Source organism: Idiotropiscis lumnitzeri, chromosome 4 (genome assembly GCF_059441095.1).
Source record: "Idiotropiscis lumnitzeri isolate Australia: NSW breed Sydney's pygmy pipehorse chromosome 4, RoL_Ilum_1.0, whole genome shotgun sequence".
Taxonomy (NCBI): domain Eukaryota; kingdom Metazoa; phylum Chordata; class Actinopteri; order Syngnathiformes; family Syngnathidae; genus Idiotropiscis; species Idiotropiscis lumnitzeri.
Genome location: NC_142394.1, coordinates 9,717,976 through 9,740,168, shown reverse-complemented (window position 1 = coordinate 9,740,168; position 22,193 = coordinate 9,717,976). Strand labels below are relative to the sequence as shown.

Sequence of the window (22,193 nt, the reverse complement as noted above, 5' to 3'; positions counted from 1 at the left end):
CATAGCTTGAAGCACTGTTGAGAATGGCAGCATGGTTAAAGGGAATAAAATGAGCAGAGGCAGCATGTGAAACAGAGATGGGGGAGGGAGAGGCACCAAGGGGAGAAAAAGAGGGGATGTTGAGGAGGAGGAGGAGGTGAAGGAGGAGGAGGAAAGTTTTTAGAAGCTCACAGTGAGGACACAAAACAGCAAGCACACGCACGAGGAACAACTCTGAAGACACTTGAAATATTCTTCATCACCTTACAGGTACAGTAAATCAATGTTCCTTTTCTATGTTCAAAATACAAGGCAATGTGATGGTTTAATCTTTGCGACTGAGTGATCTGTGTTGGCATTCAAACAACCCAATCATCTGGAACAGTTTTTGTAACACTTGGATTACCGTTAAGTTCCCACGGAAACTATTGAGCTTGTCAGCGCACTCATTTGGTGAAACGTTATTAGTAGGCCTATATTGTTGTTTGGAAAACTCAGCAATGTTTCTCCTAGTTTCTGAGTATAATATTTTCCATATTTCCAATTTTGGTAAAAGACATACTCGGGGGGTCTTTGTGTTGCTAAACAACACACTTTGAAAATGAAAAATTCGATTTTTTTTTTGTCGTTTCAACAGTGTTCATTATGTTCATTCTCTTTCTCTTAAAAGCATTAAGATCATCATTTTCAAACTCGACAATTTACATTAGGTACGCCTGCACTGTCTACACAAGAGACAGTGCGGGCATACCTAATACACGGTGTAATGCGATACAAAAATGTTGTTAGTTTGTTAGTTTCATTTGTTTGTTTGTCTATTCGTCTGTTGAAAAAACAAGTTCACTTTTGTGAAGCTTCCCTACTGATTGGGGTTGTTTGTTCTCCGCTATAGTGTGTGCTCTGTGGAGTGGCATTTTCACTATCCTGAGCAAGTTGAGTCTCATTAGCAAGTGGAGCTTACAATGTAGCTGTTAAGTCTGTATATTTTCCCAAGCAACAAAATCGCCTTAGTCATTTTTTAACACTTTCAGAAAACAAGGAAAAAAACGCAACAAATACAGAAAACAAGAAGAGTCCTGTTGCCTCAATTGAACCTTTTCAGATTACTGTGATCTGAATCACTGAGAATTGACACAGACTTGAAGGGGGAAGGAAAAACACCATTTTTAGTAGCACGTTGGTATTTTCATTGATATTGTGACAGAAAGGTAGCAATGACCAAGATAATGATGAATTATAGATGTTTGTATTGGTCAATATTGGTTATGATTGCATTATAATTGTAATCACCTTTGTGATGTTTCTCGACAGGCATGACGTCACTACAAAGGAACCCGACTCTGCTTCTCCTTTTTCTGAGCGTCTGGCCTTTCCTTTACTCCCACTTCATTATTGACGCTGCTTCTACTTCCCCTCCCATCACTCGTCCACGTTTCACATTTATTACTGGTCTGGGTGCAGATTACGATGAAGATTACGATGAAGAGGATGACTCTCCCAGTGAACGCCCTCCAGAACTACTCGCTACCACAAGGACGCAGTTTCTACAACGGGAGCTCTGCAAATTTAATCCCTGCTTGGAGAATCAGGTGCCCTGTTCCAAGCTGTTGGCAGAGTCTGGTTGCCTCTGCCCTGGTATCAGTGGAGTTGATCATCCTCCTCATCCACCACGCTTACATGCAATGATGCCAATCAATAAGGGGGATAATAGGGGGAAAGTTGAGGTCAAGTGGTGTGCTCCAACCTCTGTGGTGACTCAATACAGAGTGGTGGTGGAAGGAAAAGACGGAAAAGCTATAGAGTTTGGAGAAGCTTCTCGACAAGGCTTGGTGGGGTCTTTGGAAGTTGGAACTAAGGTGTGCGTGGAGGCTGTTAACAAAGCAGGACACAGCATGCCCACAGAGTTTTCCTGCATGCGATATGACCCTCCCTCTTCATCAGACTATGAAGTGTTGGCGGGTATTATCGGAGGAGGAATTCTTCTCTTGCTCCTCATCTTAGGAGTGATTCTCTGGAGGTGTTATAAGAACCGAAACGCAAAGAGAGATTCAGCTGATGGTCTCGGAAACCCATCATACAGCACAGAAGGGACATTATGATCCAGATAGGACAATTATAGTAACATTTTTAACATATGGGGAAACAGTCCAAGAGAGGATTATTTACCACATCAGGAAATATGTAAATAAAGATAGAAAATGATCTGTTTATTGTTTTTTTTTTATTTTAAATACGATACATTTCAGGGCTAGAACTACCTGTTTTTGCTGGCAATTGACTTAGACGTAGATTTCTAGTGATTTTTTTTGTTAATATTTTTGTGATAATGTTTGAACTTTTTTTTAATAAAATAATCCTGTGTAGGGAAAAACTGAGTAACTTTTGTTTTTCATCCACTCATCTGTTATACAAGCCACTTATTTCAATAGTGGGAAAGTGTTTTCTTTTTCTCAGCTTTGAAATTATTTTGTGTGAAATAAAATGAAAGTAGAATTAATATAAACGAATTAATAAAGGAGATAAACATTGTTTCAGAATACAATAATTTTATGTGGTGGTTTCTTGGATTTCTATTTTTAAGATTGTAATAACCCTCTGAAATTGTAAATTATTTATATAACAATCTGCTAAACTAAATCGCAAATAATCAGGCCCTTTTTAAAGTAAAGTAATATATACAACTATAACATTTTATGGGTTCGCTTCAGTGGTTATAGTAAGTGTTCATTCAAAAACAACGGTGAAACGTTTATATTATTGGTTGAGAATAAATTAAGTCCCGCCTCTTCTTGGAATACAGCGCAATGATTTGTCACAAGACAACACCAGGAAGAAGGTAAAGCGCACACGGAAGTTCCCCTGCGGAGCTGGGAGAAAGACAGATTCAGGTGAGCGCGTAGTCCTAATTTCATAATCAACCGAGATTTTAGTCGGAAATTTTTCGGGCCATTTGTATGGATGTTTTTCATTTCAGTTTCAGTTTAGACATAATCGTTTAAAGTCGATCGCATTTTGGAGGAAAAATAAAAACAATAATAATAAAAACGCGAGCGGTTCATATGCGCGGTAGGATCCTGGAGCAATCCTTTGTGGAGATATATTTATTCATGTGTAACTTGAAGAACAAAAAATGACGTAGCAAAGCACACAAGCAGAAAGCGGGATCAAAACCCAAAGTTTGAATGCAGTGCCCTTGCACTTTCAAGTTTCAACAACCTAACAAACATACATCAATGTATTAAACGGGAACATTGCATGCCTATAATTAAATATACGATATTGACAGCCTACTACTAGTTATTGCATATCGAATGTGGGGGATGAATACAATTTAATAAATAAAACCTTTGCAGCCATCCATCCATATAAAAACGCATTTCCGTTTCCTTCACGGTTATTGGGAGTTGAGGTATGAGAGTGGACGCTTGTACACTTAGAATTAATTTATTGTAGTGTACTGCAGTACACCGTTGTTGTAAGGGCTTTACAATATCTAAAGGAACGAGCTAATTGTTGAGGATATTTTGTGCTTTTTAGACTGTGATTACTGTAAGTATTGTTGTTAATTGTGGCCCATGAGTAGTCTGCTGATTGGTGCAGCATTTATGAAACTTTGATTCCCCATGTAATTAGGTGTGGAATCCTATTACTCAAGTTATACAACAATTGCTTCTCACACTGTAATTGTGTCCTTCCGTGGGAGGTCTGGCTAAAAAGCAAATGCTGACATTTAATTGTAGCATTCAATATTAATTCTATTGTATTTCTTTTTACTTTTCAGCCACTATGGATATATCATATGATGATCTGAAAACGCTTTTGGATAAAAGCCAAAACCTACTTCTTGTTGATGTGCGTTCTCAGGGCGAAGTAGACAAGGGACATATACCCAAGTCTCTTCATATCCCAGGTCGGTACCGACTCCATAATTTACTTGTAAATACAGTTTCACTAAACGGGTATGCTGCCTTGTATGGAATGCTGTCATACAAGTTGACTTGTCTTTCTAATGTAAAATATTTCCATTCCATTTCACTTCAATAACTCAGTTGATCAAGTAGAAGAGGCCTTTGGTTTGGAACCAGAAGCCTTCAAGGCAAAATACGGAGTCACCAAGCCACCATTGGACTGCTCAGAGTTGGTCTTTCACTGCCACATGGGAAAACGAGCGCAAGACGCCACAAACAAAGCAAAACAACTTGGCTACTTGAAGTAAGACAATTATTTCAGCTCATAAAGTACTTGGAGCACAGTCGTATGGGCTTTGACTCTCGACATGTTCTATTTACACTTGTACCTCAACATGTACTGATGTATTTGTAAGTACTGCTTGTTTGTTTTTGTTTTTCAGTGCATGTAGTTACATCGGAGGATACAAGGAGTGGTCTGAGAGAGCAGGGCAGTGACTTTTACTGAAAGAGAATATGGTGGCTGAATTGGACCATATATTTTTGTTTTATCATTTCTATCCTGTTTTATTTTCTTCAACACTCCATGTTTTCATTAAAGAATTCACATGTGGTATTTACCCACTTGCATTTGGTCATTATTGTCCAGTCCTAACATCTAAACATTCTAAAATTATGTACAACACAGAGAGGGACAGCATAGTTTGAAGTTCTTCCCATATCACTCCCTTATTAATATACATCAGAATAATTTTTAATTTGTCTCAGACAGTATGAGCTACACTAGCATTACAGTAACATGAAACTATGATAAACAAAGACATGACATATGAGTATCGAAAGTCTTTCGGAATGTAAGGGACGATTGTGCAGTAATACCACCCCAATGACAGTTGTGCAACCATTTGAACAGTCAAAAGAGCAGAGACAAAGTGATCAGTTTTTATGCTATGGTTGTGCAGGTGATGCCCACCGCACTTCGATTAAATATTTTAAAGTTTTTATTTGAATTTTTTATTTTTATTAGCTGTGTGGGGGTTAAGATCGGGGATGTCGATTGTGGCTATGTAAAGCCCTTTGAGACTGTCTGTGATTAAGGGCTATACAAATAAAATTGACTTGACTTGACGTGTTTAATTGACGTTTTCTTTCTAAAGTCACCTTCCAGTGTTGTAACGTAGCTAAATTCCAATAAAATTGAAATTCTATACATTAGTACAATTTTACAATAAATACATCCAAAGGAAGTCTAGTATTAGTATAAAATCTGAAGATAATACCATACAGATGTCATCAAGTTATTTCTAAATAATATGAAGGCTGGTGGCTTCATTAAATGATGGATATTTACAGTAGACCTAATTATAGCACGTGTGGCTGTCTGAAACAGCTCTACTCAAGATGCTGCAACAAATTAAACAGGTAACTAATGTGTTTTCTTTTTCAAACGAGAAACACGTATTTAAAACCAGAAGTGCTTATTTCCAGTGGTCGTATGGAGATCTGCCTTTAATAGCTCAATAGGCATGTTCTAACGCTAATTAGCATAGCGTCATGTAGCATGCTATGCTGTTCGTACTACAGTAGTTGTCCTCGACCCTTAGGCGCTACGTCTCTTTCAATTTTGGGCCAAGAACGGTCACTGTCAAGGGGGACTTTTGGTCCTTCTCTGGGCTGAACCAGGAGGAGCAAACTGCACTGGTAAGTTATTATATTGAGTTGTTTACTCACTTTGCCAACGAGGCTAATACTTGACACTTTCCAATGCTATATGTCCGCATAAAGGTTAGTCAATTATTCAGTTTCATTAATAAACAACTGCATCGGCTGTTTTGATGTGCTTGTTTTTTTCCTGCCCTCACAAATAATTATTTGCATTGTTCCATTCATGGTTCAGTGGAAAAATAGCAAGGGAAATGGAATAGACTGTGTCTAAGGTCTCAGTTTTTCCCCAGAGAAGTTGAAGAAGTCATAAACAAATTTGCACTACTGTAATGACATAATATTGCCTTCTTTTTAGTTTGTTTCACTTACGCAATAGTAATGAGTACAGGCGATTTTGGGGACTAATTAACGTTTAATTTCCTCACTAAAAAAAACAACAACATACCATGTAGCCTGCAGTCATTTAGGTCTGTTTTTCAGCAAGGAAATCTAAACAAAGTAAAAACAAATAAATAAATAATGTCCCCTATATATGGTGCAGTTGCAGCTGCAGGTTCTAAATGGGGAAGAATCCAACCGGAAACACTCCAAAAGGGTATGTACACTTATGCATATATCTTACCAAATACTGACAGTCATGTCACCATTGGGACAGTGTTTCTTTTTTTTCTTTTGCGTTAGTCCTCGCAGAGTTGAAGTTTCCCTGCACAGGCAATATTCCTGAGCCTGACCCAGAGGATATGTGCTTTTTCACTGATGTGCACGGCTCACTCAAATTAGCTCTTTCCTTTCAGGTAAATGAATTGTTTGCAAGATTCTCCCACAAATTGCTGCTTTTTTCTGTTTCTGACACAATTCTTCTTCTCTTTCTGCTTCACAGGTGAAGGATTTAAGATGCTTCAGTCCAGAGTGGTCTACCCGTATTATAGCTTTCCTAAGCGTATTTAGTCTGGCCAATGCATCGGTAAGCATGGTTCTGCACAGACATATATCCGCATTCTTATACTTAAGTAGAATGAAAAAACATTAGTTCCCTTCTCACAGATCAGAGTGCACCTGCGATGCAAATTCCCTCAACACATTATTCAGCAGGAATTTAGGTTTGTATCATTTGTCTGTACTGTATATGTGCACTCCAAGTATAATTTTTTGGGGGGGTATTTGTCACTGTGAAATTAAGGAAAACTATACTGTTTTCAGTGTTTGAAAGGCTTGCAGTGGTATGCATGTGCACCAAAATGGAATGGCTTCATCCATAAATCACACATGGTTGTAGACGTTGGTTTAAAGTACTTTTTGCATTGTACTAGCTAACGATCCCTAAATAACAAAAATATATATAAGTGTAACAGAATGTATTCATAAATAAATGTCGCCATTAAATTAAAATTAACTTTAGATTTTATTTCTGTTGCTTTCATCAGCATTAAATCTTGTTGTCTTGATTGCATTGGTGTTTAAATAACTACTAAAAATATCTTGTGAACAAAATGTTGCTGTTCTTGCAGAGCGAGCTTCACAAGGAGAATCAACCTGGCAATGAAACCGCCACTGCTGTTGGATGTCACCTCTAGTTCATTGTCAGTAACTGACGGTCCTGTTCTTGCCAAGATGAATTAGTATAAATTCTGCCTTTACAAAAATAATACTCCATTTTGGTTAACACGCGAAAAGATATCTATTCATTATTGGATTTATGTGTTTATTGTTGTGGTTGTAGTTTGCACTGGTGTATAACTATACTGCGATATAATTGCTTTTTTTTTGCCTCTTTAGTGGTCTGCGATAGTTTTTGATGAAGCTCTATTGTTGAGTTTTTAGCAAACGACTAACTAACAAAATAATGTAACAAACTGAAAATATTATCTACTCTCTACCGAAAGCCATTGAATGTTTGTTAAACTTCTCCTTCCATCTCTTTGGGTTTGAAGCACCAACTGTCTAGCGAAGAAAAGACGCTGGTGTCCCGGCGGCCACACTGTCCTGGGCAGCAGTTTGCCTCTCACCATCCCACCTGAGAGCATGGACTGTGGCTTGTACGGCGAACTTAGCATGCAGCTTGTGACACTGCTGTCACCTTGTCTGCTGCAGTACCCCAATCTGGAAACCCTTCTTACGCATGTGGAAGTATCCTTGAATTTTTTTATGTTTATATTGTGCAACTATAATACTGATTAGAACACCTCAAGTGGAAATCCGACTCCCACTCTGTTGTATATTTTTTGTTGCGCATCACACAGAAAAGCAGATCAAACACATGCAGAGAGATTGAAGGTGCATATAAGCTTTTCTCTACTTCTTGAGCTTGCGCCTTGAGGTTCAGTGCCTTGCTCGTCTGCAGTCACAAAGCAGACTAACATTTCTCGAACAACTTTTTACCATTTTTCTCGTCCCCTAGCTCTCCAGTTCCAAAAACCAAGTGTTTACATCTGAGCTAACTCTGACCATGTCACTGGTAACATACAACTCACATAAAACTGACACTTAGCACACACTAGGTTCCTTAACTTGTGGTTAGGTGTTGGCTTACACCCCCACTAATGTTCCTATGACAGTCCCCTTTGCCTTCTTTCGAAACATCCCAGCTCAGCTGGACTGCCAGGAATTGGGGCAACGACTCCTGCGCTGCCCCTCCTACACAGGTTAACGGCAACCTTTACAGCAATGGATAAGCACACACAGATGGTGCATCAAGATGCATTGTGTGTCGTTTCCAAAACACAGCTAAATCTTCAAGGGATGCCGCTTTAAACTTGATGTTTGAGCTAAGCAATGTTAAGAGTTGTTTACCAAAGAGTGAGTGTGAGCACAAAACTGGCTTCAATTGACTTGTTAAAGTCTTTAATCCAAATAAGTAAAATTTAATGGATTAATAGTACCCACCTTGGGAAGACTATAAAACGTGTATGTGACAACAGTGAAAGGCAATTATTAATTTTGTCTCATGACTGATATTCATTCACTCTGCTTACTATTTAGCAAGAATACAGTGGCAAGAAAACATATAGTAGACTGTCTTTGCAATGGCCTGTTTTTCCGTTTGCGGAACAAAAGATCTGTTCCAAATTATTTTAACAAGCTCAGGGCCTGTTTTGTGTGTGTAAAATTACTTCCAGATTTTAGAAAGTCTGCAGATGGCATGTTACTTTTTTTCTCAGTTTCTTGGTGTTAACCAGCGTACTTACCAATGACTAAGGGGCATCCGTTAAATTTGTGCCTCGTGAAATGATCTGATTCATATTTCCCAATATAATGCAGTAATTTGTAAAGTTGGTTTTAGGATATGTCCACATCTGGGTACAATTGTTACGTATAAAAAAAAATTGTTTTGCTTTTGCCTCAAGCTTAAATCAAGCTAACTCAAATGTCATAAACTTGATTTTACGTTCGATATGATTACACTTTCTATAGATATTTGACAACACATCATAATACCGCTATTTTGTCCAATCGCCCATCATGCCACTTGGTCACATGACTTAGGACTTTCATTAGCAGTCAGGGCCAGCAAGTTATGTTTTGTCATGTCATAAGAGACATGCTTATTCTTAACTGCCCAGATGAGAATTGTGGCACATTTTCATGCTGTTACTATTCATTACATTTTTGTACCAAATATATGGCCCACCACAGAAAAGGTGTCTGTTTTATTAATTCATTTCAGTGGTAATCCGAGTTGCGTTGGTTTTGATTTCAAAGAATCCTTTACGACAGTCTTCTCCACTAAGGAACGGTTTACATTAAATAATCGTAAATTACAGTGACCCAGATATACGCATTAGCTCTTGGTCTGATTCAAGAGTCATTCCTGCAGCGAATTTGCTGTGGACTTAAATGTAAGTCTTTGCTTCAATCTTCCTCTGCAGATCATTCACATGAAGGCAGCATTCTGTATGCTTTGGAGCAGGAAACCTTCCAGGAACCTGAGAAAAGGTTACATTCGCACCCCGTAAAACAGAAACTCTTGATCTTCCTCTTCCTGCAGCACACAGACCCGTTTGCTTCACAGCTTTCGGACTTGATGGGTGAGCGACTGAGGGAGCGAACACAAACCAGAATTTTAGTCATCTGTCTTCTGTTGGAGCAAAGAAATTGATTTGTGGAGTCACTGTCATTTCATTTTAGTCACAGATGCCCTGATTGAGCGCCACCTGGAGGACATTCTGAACCACAACAGGCGTGCAGTCACAGGAGTGCTGCACACTGAGTTAAGTAACACACTGAAGGCCCAAGATCACCGAAAGAAGGCAAGTAAAGGCTTAAACGTAGACACACAACTGTCAGAGTGTGAATAGTAAAAGTGATACTGTGTGTGCGTGTGGAAAGGACCGAGAGAAACTGCTTTCAGCTGCTGAGGTTGTTCTCAGTGCATCCATCAGTATTGTGAGCTGCAGCACCAACCTGAACTTCAGAAAAGCCTGCCTGAGTCGCATGCAGGTGATATTTTAATGCCTGGCAGCTGTTGTACTTTTCCAGATGGCTAAATATTTTTCACTTATGCACAGGTGAGCGATACTCACGAGCTGACGACCTGTCTCCGTGACGCCTTGCTGAAGGTGATGTCATGGAGATGTGTCCCCAGGAAAGGATGCTACTCTGCTCAGGTACCCAGCAGGCTTCTTCAGTTTGTGTCAACATTCATGTGATAAACTATCACAATGTACTAATTGTGTTGTTTACAGGAAGAAAAATGTCTGGAAAGTGCTGATTGAGACCGAAGCAGAAATCTAATCCCTACCATGATATTAAACAAATTTGTTCATAGTTGAAATGTGCTTGCACTATAATGTGTATAGATTGAGATGTTTCATGCTGGAAATCCATGTTAAGTAAAAAGCTCTCTAAATTAAGTATTGATTGTGGACAGTATATTGACTATCAGTTGTGAGTTGTCCACATTTGTATACTGTGTCTGCATGTGAAAGATAAACTTCGCCTGAATAAACTCTTGACTCTAAAGAGCACCTTTGATCTAATTTTTCGCTAGTTACCTTATTTTATGGCTCTGAAACTGCAAATGCAGCCAAATATGTAAGTAGCTGACCAAGTTGGCACTGATTTCTGATTTCCAACCAACATTCTGAGATATAAATATTTGTAGTGTACCTTGAAGATCACCAAGAGCCCAGTGGGAGATAAATCAATGTCACTATTTGTCTAATAATTATTTATTAATTGAAATTACGTATTTGTTCATCTGTCTTTGTGAGTGACATAGAATAAAAAAAGGCTGTCCCATTATATAGCAAAAGATACGATCAACCTGTGTATCCACCTGTTGCCATAAGTATAACAACTTGGTTTAATTAAACAGGTGCAGAATTCACATGGAGTTAATTAAAATGAAATCATCTACTTTTCATACTCTGTTACTTTTGTGTTCGGTGTCGTTCTGTGAAGTTTTTCTTGTATCAAATTGGAATTTTGTCTCAATTAATACCAAACACTGTTCTTGAGAATTGACACTTACATTTAAACCACGGGGATTTTAGGAAAGCAAGGGGATGGATTTGTGTAGGTAAGATCGGTCTGCACACGTCTAAATAAAAGACTTGCAACCGAAATGGGTGGTTTGAAATGAATGAAGTATGACCTCCAGAGCAGCAGAGGGTGGTAAATGCGCCCAATTTTCTTCCGTTCACTCGCCAGAAAACAAAACAAAACAAAACCGGAAAAGGAGGACACGGTAATGCCTGTTTTCGCGGTAAAATGAAAAGGATTCCTTCCGCCGTTGAACACATTTCCCGATCGCGGCTACCCTCGGAGTTAAATCAGAGTAGCTTTTTTTTCATGTCGAAGTATCTTTTTCCAAAGACTGGAGCGGGGCTATGACTAGCGACTCGCCCAACTGTTAGGCGCTTAAGCATTACCTCGAATTGTGCTTTGCTTTTCGGAGAGAACATACAACAATGTCATCTGTCACGTCAGAAGACTTGAAATCAGAACTCGAAATGTTCTGTATATCTTGTAAAGATGACTCCGCCTTGGACAAAAGTAAGTCGCGAATTTCAGCGAATTGTTCCCTGCTTGCTATGCTGGGTCTCGACCATAACTTTCACTTGGTGTTGTGTTTGTCTTTTGTCCCGTAGTGGTGGAGCAATGCGTTTGCAACAGGATCCAAGCAGATGAGTGGGTTTTGGAGTGGGTTGCATACAGCACCACAAAAAAAGGACTGGTGCTCTCTGTGGACACCCTGGAACAATTTGAACACGAGGTAATTGCAACACTGAGCCCATTCCGTTCAATATAGTCAGTAAATAATACGTGTCTGATGACTTTTGTCTAAAAGTACTTAATCACTAGGTTGCTGGTGATGAAAAATGTGTTGTTTTCCTTGGCAGGTTTTAAACAAGAGGAATAAATCCAAACAAAGCTTCAAGAGAGAAGAGCGAAACAGACCTAGAGACATTAACACAATACAGGACATGTATCCTTTTTTTTTCTTTTTTTAAGAAACCTATGCCATCAAAGGGCAGCTCGATAGGCGACTGGTGAGCATGATGGCCTCACAATGCAGATGTCGTGGGTTTGATTCCGGCTCCGGCCTTCCTGTGTGGAGTTTGCATGTTCACCTCGTGCCTGCGTGGGTTTCCTCTGGGTACTCAAATTTCCTCCCACATTCCAAAAACATGCATGGCAGGTTGTTTGAACACTCTAAATTGCCCCTCCGTATGAGTGTGAGTGCCGATGGTTGTTCGTCTCTGTGTGCCCTGCGATTGGCAGGCAACCAATTCAGGTTGTCCCTCTGCCTACTGCCTGAAGTCAGCTGGGATAGGCTCCAGCACCCCCCCCCCCCCGAGACTCAAGTGAGGAGATGTGGTGCAGATAATGGATGGATATGCCATCAAATGCTACCTTTTGGACTGACATGTCAAGCTGAAAGGCATCACAGACCTTGACTTGTTCTCCCTTCAGAATAAAAGCTGAAGAAGAGGAGGATATTCTACTGGACTGCTACTCGACTCCTGCCAAGGTTAGTTGTTACATGAGTCTTTTGCTCTTCTTGAAGTTGTTTACTTTATAGATATGTCCACTTCGTGCCTTTGCATACTCTCCCTGAGTTTGTGTGCTTGCATGCAGGGCTCCCAGAAACGCGTACTAACCACTCCAGAAAATCCCCACTCAAAGAGAAGCTCAGCCTTGTTGGCCAGTCCCAGTGTCCTGCTGTCTCCTGCCTCCTTTTCTCCCAGGTATTCTGCCATCAACAATCTACATCCACATTCAAAAAGTTTAACAGTGACAGCAGCAGCGACATGAGGTGATGTGCAGATTTCTTTTTTGGTTTCTTCTCCTGCTGCTGATTTGAATCTGAATATTGATTAATTATAACATAATGCCAGCTTTATTAAATGTTTTGAATTGAATGACTTTCATCATTTTTTATGTTGTTGTTTCACTTTTAATTTAGTCTAAGCATTTAGGTAGCCTACAACCTCTAAATTGCAGTAGGCAGAACTGGACTTTTTTGCCCTCCTCTCTGTAGTGCCACTCCTTCACAGAAGTACACCCAACGTGGCGCAAAAGGAGAGGTGGTGGTCTCGTTCGGCACCGTGCTGGGTACACGTTGGGCTGGCATGAGGGCTTCTGATACAGGCGTTCAGCTGGAGCTGCTGGAAGGGCCGGAGGATTCCCTCCGTTGCAGCTACAAGTACATGTTCCAAAGACTGCGTGACATTCGGAATGGTGAGAGAAGGAAGCCCTAACAATGCTGTACTACAATAACACTCACGTTAATAACATCAACTCCTTTTTTAAATTGTAGGGCATAGCGAGTACAGTTACCAGGTATCAGTATTGGGCCAATAGGAATGGAAATTAGGTTATTTTATTTGAACATAATATTTAACCTTTAATAAGGAGTCATCGCATGACATAAACTGGTCAATATAAAGATTAAATTAACTTCTTTTTGAATAAAATGTGCCAGGTCAGGCTGGGAGATTGGGCTGAAAAAAGTTTCACAATATAACTATTTCATAGCAGTCAGTATTGATAATTATTGATTTTTTTGTGTGTGTGTGTGTGTGTACATCGTTATGTAGTGCATTGTAAATGCTTATTTGCATAAGATGTTACCCAAAACCAGTTTTGTTATTGTTGAAACACTTACATTAACCTTCATTCAATGTTCACACAATGTAAGTGTTTTGAACCAATACTCTCTTGCATTGTTTGCATTAGTGTTGACTATTTGTCGTTATCTTTTTTAGCGCAATCCGTGCACTGATATCAGTCTGAAAAAGTTGTATTTAAGATCCCGTGTAAATTGCAATCTTTGCGTTTGGAAAATGTAGAAACCTTCAATCGATTTCTATGTTCAAAAAGTAGCGTTGGCTTGTATTATTAGTTGATGAGCTACAGTATTTAAATTGTTCATTTTGTTGGCTCATCGCAAGCTACTGCAGATTTCTAACCTTTGCAAATGCATTCAATTTGCAAAAGAGACTTAATCATTTTCAGTGCCACTTTATACACAGTTGCATCTTATCTTATTTTACAACATGCCAGTCGCATAGACCTATTCTTGTTTGCATGTTTCTGAAGTGTTGACTGAGAAGATTGAGGAGCTGGGAGAAGAACTCCGATCTCACTTCAACATTGAAGAGTTTTCTCCTGTCTCACTGCCAGCACAGGTGCAGCATAGCAACAAACACCCATTGTGGACAATCTTTATTTTTTTTTTCTTATGGCATGTTTATATTTGCTCTATGTTGTCTTCCTAAAATGCCTAAATTACGCCTATTCTCAAAGGTTCTTCAATTTATCATCTAACATACAGTTGCATGATCAATGTAGAATCCTTTGACTATTCATCGTCCACCCAATTTAATGAGTGCCAACACCAGCTATATAAAAATAAAATAGAAAAGACTTGTCAATACTGACCTCTGTTGCAACAACAAATTATACTGGTGTAAAATTTGCGGCTGGTTCTCTTATTTTGTATTTGTCATTTTCGTAGGACTGTGTGTCAGTTTTGGGCCAGGTGTGCTGTGACAGTAATGGCAAATTGAACGCACAATCTGTTTTGTTGGAAGCGGGACAAGAGCAAGGTGGTCAGCAAGTCCATGTGGACTTGTCGGAGCTCCAGGAGTACTCCCTGTTTCCCGGCCAGGTGAGTTCAATCAAAGGGCCTCATTGTGGCGGTGATTACTGATGAACGAACACTGTTCGGTGGTTTCTCCTTTGCCTGTGCGCTGAGACTGTGTGCAGCAGGTTATATGGGCCACCTAAAGTAACTGAGTTTGCCGAGGAGCTGGTCTGGAGTTTCAGCCAGCGTCCGACCGAGAGCTCTCACAGGAATAATTCTCACATAGGAATTTTTGATTGAAGTGTGCACATTAGCAAAGTTTCCAACTAACATTGTAGTTCTGCAATTTAGTTACCCATGTCATGTCATGGCATTTGCCATTATTTCAGTTATTTTAGAAACATTTTATTAATTTTCATTTTAGTTAACTATATTGTTGGGTAACTTCTGAAGTTGAACTTAATGATCAATTTGAAGTTCAAATGCTGATAGAAAAAATGATAGTCATCAAAGTTATTCACCAGTTGGTACTCAAGTAGGTCTTTTCTTTGAATGCTTTTACGAGTACTCTTATGCGTAATTATTTGGAAGGCTACATTTTCCTTTTGCTTGAGTCATATTAAAAAATAACACTACTCTTTATTGAGTACAATATTTTTGGGGTGGGAGGCTACTCTACCAACCTTTGTTCCCAACCAACCATTGCAATAAAGTGTGAAGGTGTATGTGATGGATTGGTTGAGAGAGAATCTGCGCTTTGGTGTCGCAACAAGAATGATATTGAGGAGAAAGACATGACAGACAGAAAAAAACATGCCATTGAAAAAAAATATCGTGGATAAACTCGGAGAATTTAAATGTGTGATATATAGCACTATCTTGTACATTACTATTTGTTTCATTTGTGTGTTTAACACGTACAAAAGTGAGACTATTTATCAGCATCATGCCTACACAACCTGTCGTGGACAAACCAACCACGTCAGGGTTTATTGTTCTAAATGGTAATGTGGCAAGCTGAGCTGCACTGCTTGACGGAAATGTGTCTTGTAAGCTTTCTTTTTTTCTTTGTCCGCCAGGTGGTGGCAATGGAAGGAATGAACACAACAGGAGGGAAACTGGTGGTTTCTAAACTCCATGAGGTCAGCACCAGTTAATACCATAACTAGACGACATAATCAACTTGATTGTTATGAAACCAGAGCTCGTCTCTATCAATATGTTTGGGTCATGTTGCTGTTTTTCTCTTTCTCTCTCAGGGAATTCCACTTCCCTTCTACTCATCAGGAGGGAAAATGGAGCCCAATGAAGGTAGGGAAGGACGCAGGAGGTTACTTGTTGCTTTGTTGGTGACAAAATAGAACTCGGCCATCAGTAATCCAAATAGAAATATTTAATTGTGATTTTGTTGCCATTGTGTGCAATTCTAGAGCCTGTTAATGTGCTTGTGGCTTGTGGACCTTACACCCCTTCTGACAGCCTCAACTTTGAACCTCTCCTGGACTTGATCCATGTCATTGGAAGGGATCGTCCTGACGTCTGCATACTGGTACATCGTCTTTCATCCAAGTTGCAGCACTTGCATATCTTCAAATGCATTTTCCCATGAAATTTCAACTGTTGCGCATCTGATTTCTTTTCTGCAGCTGGGTCCTTTTGTTGACTCTAAACATGAACAAATTGAGGTACGCTCATCACTAGATGTCATTTTGCACCCCAAAAAACATGGCTGTTTACATTGGTCACAAAAAATGTTCTCTATTTCATCAAACAGAAATCCCAGGTGACTGAGCCTTTTGAAGCCATTTTCTCGAGATGCATCGAAAGCATCGTGGAAGGCACAAAATCGTATGTAATCCACATCAGAAACGTTCTAAACAGAATGCATGACACTTAAAATTTCTTAAAGCGAAGTGCCTCATAGCTCAGGCCGTCCTGTGAGGACTGCATATTCTACCTGTGCTTGCATGAGTTTTCTCCAGGTTCGCGGATACCTTAAATGAGTCTCAGAAAATCTTTAATATAAGTTGGTAAATCCCAATAAAATTAGAGGTCACTGTTGTTCCCAGTTTTTCCTATGCCTAACTGTTGAATTATAGCACTTGTACAATAAGAGCTCTCACAAAATCCTTTATTAATCCCACAGTGAATAGTATGAACCGAATAGACATCAAAATATCTCAGAATAGTGTCCTGACATTAATTTTGTTAGCTCAGCTTCACGATGCTTGTTTTTATTTTTTTGTAGTGTCGGCTGCCGCCTGGTGTTTGTTCCCTCCCAGAGAGACGTCCACCATCATTACATCTACCCGCAGCCCCCTTTCACCCTGCCCACCCTCAGCAAGAACCCAGTCAGTTACACGCTTATGTTTAATAAAAATAAAAGAAAGTCATCTTTGTTAAACACATACGAACTTAAAATCATTTTAATGCCTGCAGCGAGTGACCCTGGTTCCGGACCCTTGCACCTTGCTGATTGATGGTGTGACCTTTGGCTTGACCTCCACTGACATCCTCTTCCACTTGGGGGCAGAGGAGATCAGCTGGTGAGAGGGCAACAGTCGCATATCAACACGTGTGGAAAAACGAGCAGTATTTTTGGCCGCATGAAATCAGATTCACTGTACAATTTTACCCCTGCTTCTAATACATGGAATGTTGGTCATCTCGAGTACAACACACACACTTGAAGAGCAGTAAGCACAAATCAATGTGGAATGAGTTTACGCCGCTTTAGACATTCACTTCACAGATGAACATGAGGATAGAAAGTAGGGCAGCACGATATTGGAAAAAAAATACATTGCGATTTTTGGGGATGCTACGATGTACATTGCGATATTAAAACTAGAAAGATTTTCACCAGATGATTCAAATAGCTCTGTTTGGGAAGACTTTGACTAATTAGTGTGGGGGTGAGCAAGACGGTCTGTGTAGTCTACAATGAAGAGCATAGTGTAGCGTGCTGGTTTTATGAAACAAACTAAAAGTTTCCGTGTTCTAAAAAAAAAGAAAAAAATAGAAACATTGCACGTCCTACGATGTGACCATCGCGCAATCGTGATGTTAAAACCGCATATTGTGCAAGCCTAATAGAAAGATATTAAATGTAATGGCTTTCACCCATTTGTACTAATTGTTCTATGTAGTATTTTGGTCTCAATAAATGGTTGTTCCGTGTTGCAGTGGCACTGGATCGGACAGATTTTCCCGCATTCTGAAGCACATATTGACGCAGAGAAGGTAGGATGAGGGGGAAAAAAATTATCTCTATGTATCATCCTTGATATGATACATCACTGTCTTCCCCTCAGTTATTACCCGCTGTATCCACCTGTCGAGGATTTGAACATGGACTATGAGAAGTTCCAGAGCTTTGGTCAGCTGCCACTCACGCCGGACGTTCTCCTCATTCCATCTGAGCTGCGGTACTTTGTTAAGGTACAGAACAACCGAAAAATGATAGTGTGACCGCCTTTTTTTTTTTTCTTCTTCTCCTATAAACATACCCATTGAAACTCTGCAGGATGTCATTGGCTGTATATGTGTCAATCCTGGACGCCTGACCAAAGGCCGTGTGGGCGGGACTTATGGAAGGCTTCTAATTCAGCGCGCCGCCTCATCAGATGATGACAGCAAAAGAGTTAGCCGCTGTTTGGCGGCTCAGGTGGTGAAGATCTAAATGAAAACAAGCACTAATTAAAAAAGAAATACTTTACTGAGGCTCATTTCAAACCAACCGGTTTTCAATGTCCCCCTCACCTGGCTCTCTGAAAAGCGTTCCATCCAACTGATTTAAATGACAGGGTAGTCGGATTATTTTTATACATATTATTGTGTTTTGACCATCCAGCAACAATAAATACAAATTGTTACCATGGTAAGAGTTTTTGTGTGTTTATACTCCTTGACTGCAACAGTAGCTTACACGTACATCTACGATGATTCTTCCTGAATGCCACTGATTTGTTTCTTTTTTTATTTTATTTATTATACAGGGGGCTGCAAATTGTCACTGCATACTACAAACCACAATTGTAAATCCTGCTAGGACAGATCAGTCAAAACAAAGCATTTGTTGTTTTTTTTCTTTTGTGTTTTATAGCAGTTGTGTATTTGATCTCATTAGACATGGATAATGCCACGTCGCTGCATAGATACAACAAAACGGGTGCACATACTTTTTAGTAGGTGGGATCCTTTAGGGTTAGGTAGTTAGAAAACGATAAAAGCAATCAGTCATAAAAATGGTCAAGGTCATCAGAGTCGCTTTGCCGATCTGTGTGTGTCTTTCCTCGGAAAATCTCCATGTTGTAAGTCACTGAAAAGTAATCATACCTGAATGAGCATTCACAAAATTCACCAACTTTTGGTTAAATCTTTTTGATGATACCTTTGGTGGTTGTAGCTTTGGGTTCCTCTTCTGATTTTCTATCTTTTTCTCTGTAAAATAAATTACGAACGCAGATTCGTTCAACAAAGAATGCCTTTTACTCTTCTACGTCTCTTCTAATTGACTTACTCTCTTATCTTTGTGTGAGGTTGAGGTGCAAGGAGATTCTCAATGTCATCATCACCAGGTTCACTTGACTCCTCATCAGATGTTCCTGTTCTGTCTCCTTCCTTGCCGTCCTCATCTTCAGAACCCTCTTCCGTAATAAAGTGCACCTTGGGCCTGAAAGCACATTTCTTTTGTTCACTTCTATAATGTACGGGGAAACTCAATAAATTTAGCCAACTTTTTCTGTTGAGTAGAGATGATGATGTCATCGGAATCTCTTTCCTCTGCTTTCTCCTCACTCGTTTGCTCCTCTTCATCTGACTTGTCCTCTTCTATATTGTCCTCACTGTCATCGCCATCCTCTTCCTCATCCTGCAACAAAACCGAATCCTGTTCTTGAGTCTCCCTGTTTTGGTTGTCTGACATGTCATCACATCCTTGATCTTCGTCAGACTCGTTTGCCTCATCTTCTGCTGACGTCTCTTCATCCTCACTGTCCTCCATGTCACTCTCTTCTTTACCATCACTTTTGCTTTCTGAGTTTTCATCTTCTTGCAGTCCTTGATTGTGCTTTGCCTCTACAGCCGTGTCGCTTCCATCACTTGACTCCTCAGACTGGAATAATGAATGGCCCCTGCGGCTGCTGCTCTCTGACTGGTTCAAAGGACTCTGACTCTCTTCAAGTTCACTTTGAGATTCGCTCATAGAACGGCCCTTTAGGCTTTCACGGTTTTGTGTCTCGTTCTTGGTCATCATTGGTAATCCAGTACTGAGTCCCGTTACGTTCCTCCTCATCCTGCTGCTGGTGCTGCCTTTGTGCGACGATGGTTCACTCTCAGATATTTGCGCCGCTACAGCTGAGGAAGTCCTTGATGATCTGATTTGGAAAATAAAAGGATAGGATATGCCATTTAATTCAAAGGCAGTCCAATTATTCTGAGCAGTGTTTCTCAAACATTTTATACCAAGTTCCACCTCAAACACTCCATAGCTCTCCAATTAACTCTATTAAGACCAACATTAGAACGTAGTAATATGCCTAAATGTTTGCAAAGATAAAAACTGGTATGCACTGGGAGCGGTATGACTTGACATGTTTACGTTGCATGAAGGGTAGCTCCATAAACGGTTATAAATGGCTTAGAAAGGTTTCGATAGTAAGCGTATGGTCACTGTGTTCAGATGACTAGCAAAGCGGAGTCTTAATTTAATGAAGTGCTGCCATTTCTAACAAACCAAAAGGATAAAGCTCAACGTGGGCTCACTATTTGACAAGCAAAGGGTCACTCATTGCTTCTGGACTCAGTTATTCATGAAGGATTATTTACAAATCGCAGTGTAAACTGTTCATAAGGAAACCTCTTCCTCTGAAGCAGATAATGGTTTGTGCTATGGTTGCAGTTAACAGTAACATGAGGGAAAAATGTTACAGCTCTCAGTATGGTGCCATTTGGTTCTCCACCACTGTAGACCACAATAATAAACAAAAGTAATCCCCCTATAACAGTGTGAATCAAAAGAGAGCAGTGTTTGTGATTCAGCTCTTGTACTTGATTTATATTGCGTGTCTTATAAGTGGATTTATTTGTTTCAAGTTTGATTAGAATACACAATTATCCAGTGCTTCAGGAGAGAGGAAACGTCATTGATCATGTGATAGGAGAATGGGATTAAGTGTATTAAAATAATAAAGTAAAATAAAGTCTTACTGCTGCGAGCTGCTTGTGTCTCTCTCCGAGGAGCTGATTGTTTTCTTCTTCTTCTTCTCACTCCTCACCTGTCTGGACTCTGTGCTGCCGCTGCTGTTTCCATTTTCAACATGCTCACCGGACAGACGGACTATTTAAAAAGCAATGAGAAACACAAAATGACACATAGATATGGATATGAATGCTTGACACACAAAGCAAAGATTTGTATATTTACTATTCACACCTGGTTTAAAATCCAGCTCCTGGGATAGATGAAAGCTCTTCCTCCTTGAGCTGCCGCTTGTCTCTGCGTCATCTGGATAAGACACCACAGTGGACTGGGTTCCGTCGGCTTGATTGGGAGCCCATCCTGCTGGACTTTGCCTAGCCCAACATTGAGTGTGTGATGGAGTGGCAATGAGATGTTGGAGGTTCTGAGGACATGGACAAAAAGTCCGAGCAATTCATCAGTATTCAACATCATTACGGTGCATGGTCCAATTTATACCTCACTGTGACGAACTTGTGTTTTCTCTTTCAGTTGTTTCTGTGTGTAGGGAGGCCCCTCCACTAGAAACAGTTCATACTCCATCTAGGGGTCAAACTGTTGATCAGGATTCTACATTGATATGCATGAAACAGCCTCTTTGATGTTTCACGGGCATGTCTCTCTACCCGAATTGTCTTCATGGCAGCAGTGGCGGCCAACATCTCTCTCAATGTATCTTGAGCCCTGTCAAACTGTTGCAGTAGCTCCTGGTTATGATGTTGGGCGGCGATCTCTCTGTCCTTCAGCTCCTGCCAACGTTGTTGCAGATGTATCCTCTGACTAAAGACAACATGTAAAGACAGTGGAGTGAACAAGAAAAAAACTTAAGTCTCCACAAGTATGCAACATTACACATAATAAAGATCTGCTACTTACAGCATTTGGTGCCTCTGAGATGAAAAGTCATATTGTAACATAAATTGATTTTGGTTTCTAGACAGAAAAATAATGAAACATGATGAAGCATTATTTTGGAACTAATACTATTAAAAAATAAATACACCGCCCATCAGTCACCAATGGGACCAATCATGGATCTTACCTTTTTCTGTGAATATTTCCTCTCAGATTTCTATTAATGCTGAACATGTTTACATTTGGGCAATTCGGGTGACCAAGTGACAGTAAATTCTCCTCTGAAGCAGCCATGACTGCAGATTTGCAAAGGCTGCTGAGATTAAGGTCACTTTAGGGGGTGGGAGCAGAGGCAGGAAATCCTCTTTGAGTTCAGATAATTTGCATACACAGGCGCATACATGGCCTATCTATCTATCTATCTATCTATCTATCTATCTATCTATCTATCTATCTATCTATCTATCTATCTATAATAGATTTTAATTTATTATATATATTTTTTCTTGCTGAA

General features: G+C 39.8%; 5 protein-coding genes across 7 annotated transcripts; 4 read left to right on the top strand and 1 right to left on the bottom strand.

Annotated features, from left to right (window-relative positions):
- Nucleotides 1-158: 158 nt before the first annotated feature.
- Nucleotides 159-2,354, top strand: LOC148338052 (LRRN4 C-terminal-like protein). The gene is made up of 2 exons (XM_088295219.1): nucleotides 159-249; nucleotides 1,291-2,354. The coding sequence occupies exon 2, from the start codon at nucleotides 1,293-1,295 to the stop codon at nucleotides 2,076-2,078; it is 786 nt and encodes a 261-aa protein (XP_088151345.1). The 5' UTR covers nucleotides 159-249; nucleotides 1,291-1,292; the 3' UTR covers nucleotides 2,079-2,354.
- Nucleotides 2,355-2,774: 420 nt separating this feature from the next.
- Nucleotides 2,775-4,511, top strand: LOC148338051 (thiosulfate:glutathione sulfurtransferase-like). The gene is made up of 4 exons (XM_088295220.1): nucleotides 2,775-2,867; nucleotides 3,761-3,889; nucleotides 4,029-4,191; nucleotides 4,331-4,511. Exons 2-4 carry the CDS (start codon nucleotides 3,766-3,768, stop codon nucleotides 4,383-4,385), a joined length of 342 nt encoding a protein of 113 aa, XP_088151346.1. The 5' UTR covers nucleotides 2,775-2,867; nucleotides 3,761-3,765; the 3' UTR covers nucleotides 4,386-4,511.
- A 731-nt stretch (nucleotides 4,512-5,242) lies between these two features.
- Nucleotides 5,243-10,483, top strand: top6bl (TOP6B like initiator of meiotic double strand breaks). Its single transcript, XM_088294171.1, has 14 exons — nucleotides 5,243-5,309; nucleotides 5,492-5,588; nucleotides 6,094-6,147; nucleotides 6,234-6,346; nucleotides 6,433-6,516; nucleotides 6,597-6,652; nucleotides 7,061-7,132; nucleotides 7,484-7,679; nucleotides 8,071-8,194; nucleotides 9,419-9,577; nucleotides 9,678-9,799; nucleotides 9,879-9,989; nucleotides 10,058-10,156; nucleotides 10,235-10,483. Exons 1-14 carry the CDS (start codon nucleotides 5,289-5,291, stop codon nucleotides 10,262-10,264), a joined length of 1,338 nt encoding a protein of 445 aa, XP_088150297.1. The 5' UTR covers nucleotides 5,243-5,288; the 3' UTR covers nucleotides 10,265-10,483.
- A 710-nt stretch (nucleotides 10,484-11,193) lies between these two features.
- Nucleotides 11,194-18,460, top strand: pola2 (polymerase (DNA directed), alpha 2). The gene is made up of 18 exons (XM_088294705.1): nucleotides 11,194-11,546; nucleotides 11,642-11,766; nucleotides 11,894-11,979; nucleotides 12,468-12,525; nucleotides 12,633-12,742; nucleotides 13,036-13,235; nucleotides 14,097-14,185; nucleotides 14,515-14,667; nucleotides 15,663-15,725; nucleotides 15,843-15,894; nucleotides 16,014-16,132; nucleotides 16,230-16,268; nucleotides 16,358-16,431; nucleotides 16,832-16,934; nucleotides 17,023-17,129; nucleotides 17,770-17,826; nucleotides 17,898-18,024; nucleotides 18,110-18,460. Exons 1-18 carry the CDS (start codon nucleotides 11,462-11,464, stop codon nucleotides 18,263-18,265), a joined length of 1,803 nt encoding a protein of 600 aa, XP_088150831.1. The 5' UTR covers nucleotides 11,194-11,461; the 3' UTR covers nucleotides 18,266-18,460.
- LOC148338048 (uncharacterized) lies at nucleotides 16,256-22,077 on the bottom strand. Of its 3 annotated transcripts, none has more exons than XM_088294706.1 (10): nucleotides 21,867-22,077; nucleotides 21,701-21,757; nucleotides 21,451-21,604; nucleotides 21,284-21,367; nucleotides 21,020-21,209; nucleotides 20,794-20,923; nucleotides 19,323-19,961; nucleotides 19,106-19,258; nucleotides 18,977-19,026; nucleotides 16,257-18,904 (listed from the first exon to the last, which is right to left on the bottom strand). In XM_088294706.1, exons 1-10 carry the CDS (start codon nucleotides 21,971-21,973, stop codon nucleotides 18,819-18,821), a joined length of 1,650 nt encoding a protein of 549 aa, XP_088150832.1. In that variant the 5' UTR covers nucleotides 21,974-22,077; the 3' UTR covers nucleotides 16,257-18,818. The 3 variants fall into 3 exon arrangements, with proteins under 3 accessions (XP_088150834.1, XP_088150832.1, XP_088150833.1); XM_088294707.1 differs by having other exon boundaries at nucleotides 21,299-21,367; XM_088294708.1 differs by lacking the exons at nucleotides 21,701-21,757; nucleotides 21,867-22,077 and having other exon boundaries at nucleotides 16,256-18,904; nucleotides 21,284-21,379; nucleotides 21,451-21,574.
- Nucleotides 22,078-22,193: the final 116 nt, after the last annotated feature.

Coding starts and splice junctions, on each gene's coding strand:
- LOC148338052 (XM_088295219.1), top strand. CDS start 1,293: ATGACGTCACTACAAAGGAACCCGACTCTGCTTCTCCTTTTTCTGAGC.
- LOC148338051 (XM_088295220.1), top strand. CDS start 3,766: ATGGATATATCATATGATGATCTGAAAACGCTTTTGGATAAAAGCCAA. Junction 3,890..4,028: donor CAAGTCTCTTCATATCCCAG/GTCGGTACCGAC, acceptor TCAATAACTCAG/TTGATCAAGTAGAAGAGGCC. Junction 4,192..4,330: donor AAACAACTTGGCTACTTGAA/GTAAGACAATTA, acceptor TTTGTTTTTCAG/TGCATGTAGTTACATCGGAG.
- top6bl (XM_088294171.1), top strand. CDS start 5,289: ATGCTGCAACAAATTAAACAG. Junction 6,517..6,596: donor TTAGTCTGGCCAATGCATCG/GTAAGCATGGTT, acceptor CCCTTCTCACAG/ATCAGAGTGCACCTGCGATG. Junction 10,157..10,234: donor AAGGATGCTACTCTGCTCAG/GTACCCAGCAGG, acceptor TGTTGTTTACAG/GAAGAAAAATGTCTGGAAAG.
- pola2 (XM_088294705.1), top strand. CDS start 11,462: ATGTCATCTGTCACGTCAGAAGACTTGAAATCAGAACTCGAAATGTTC. Junction 16,269..16,357: donor CTAAACATGAACAAATTGAG/GTACGCTCATCA, acceptor TTCATCAAACAG/AAATCCCAGGTGACTGAGCC. Junction 18,025..18,109: donor AGCTGCGGTACTTTGTTAAG/GTACAGAACAAC, acceptor GAAACTCTGCAG/GATGTCATTGGCTGTATATG.
- LOC148338048 (XM_088294706.1), bottom strand. CDS start 21,973: ATGGCTGCTTCAGAGGAGAATTTACTGTCACTTGGTCACCCGAATTGC. Junction 21,210..21,283: donor CACAAGTTCGTCACAGTGAG/GTATAAATTGGA, acceptor CCATGTCCTCAG/AACCTCCAACATCTCATTGC. Junction 19,962..20,793: donor GACACAAGCAGCTCGCAGCA/GTAAGACTTTAT, acceptor TTTCCAAATCAG/ATCATCAAGGACTTCCTCAG.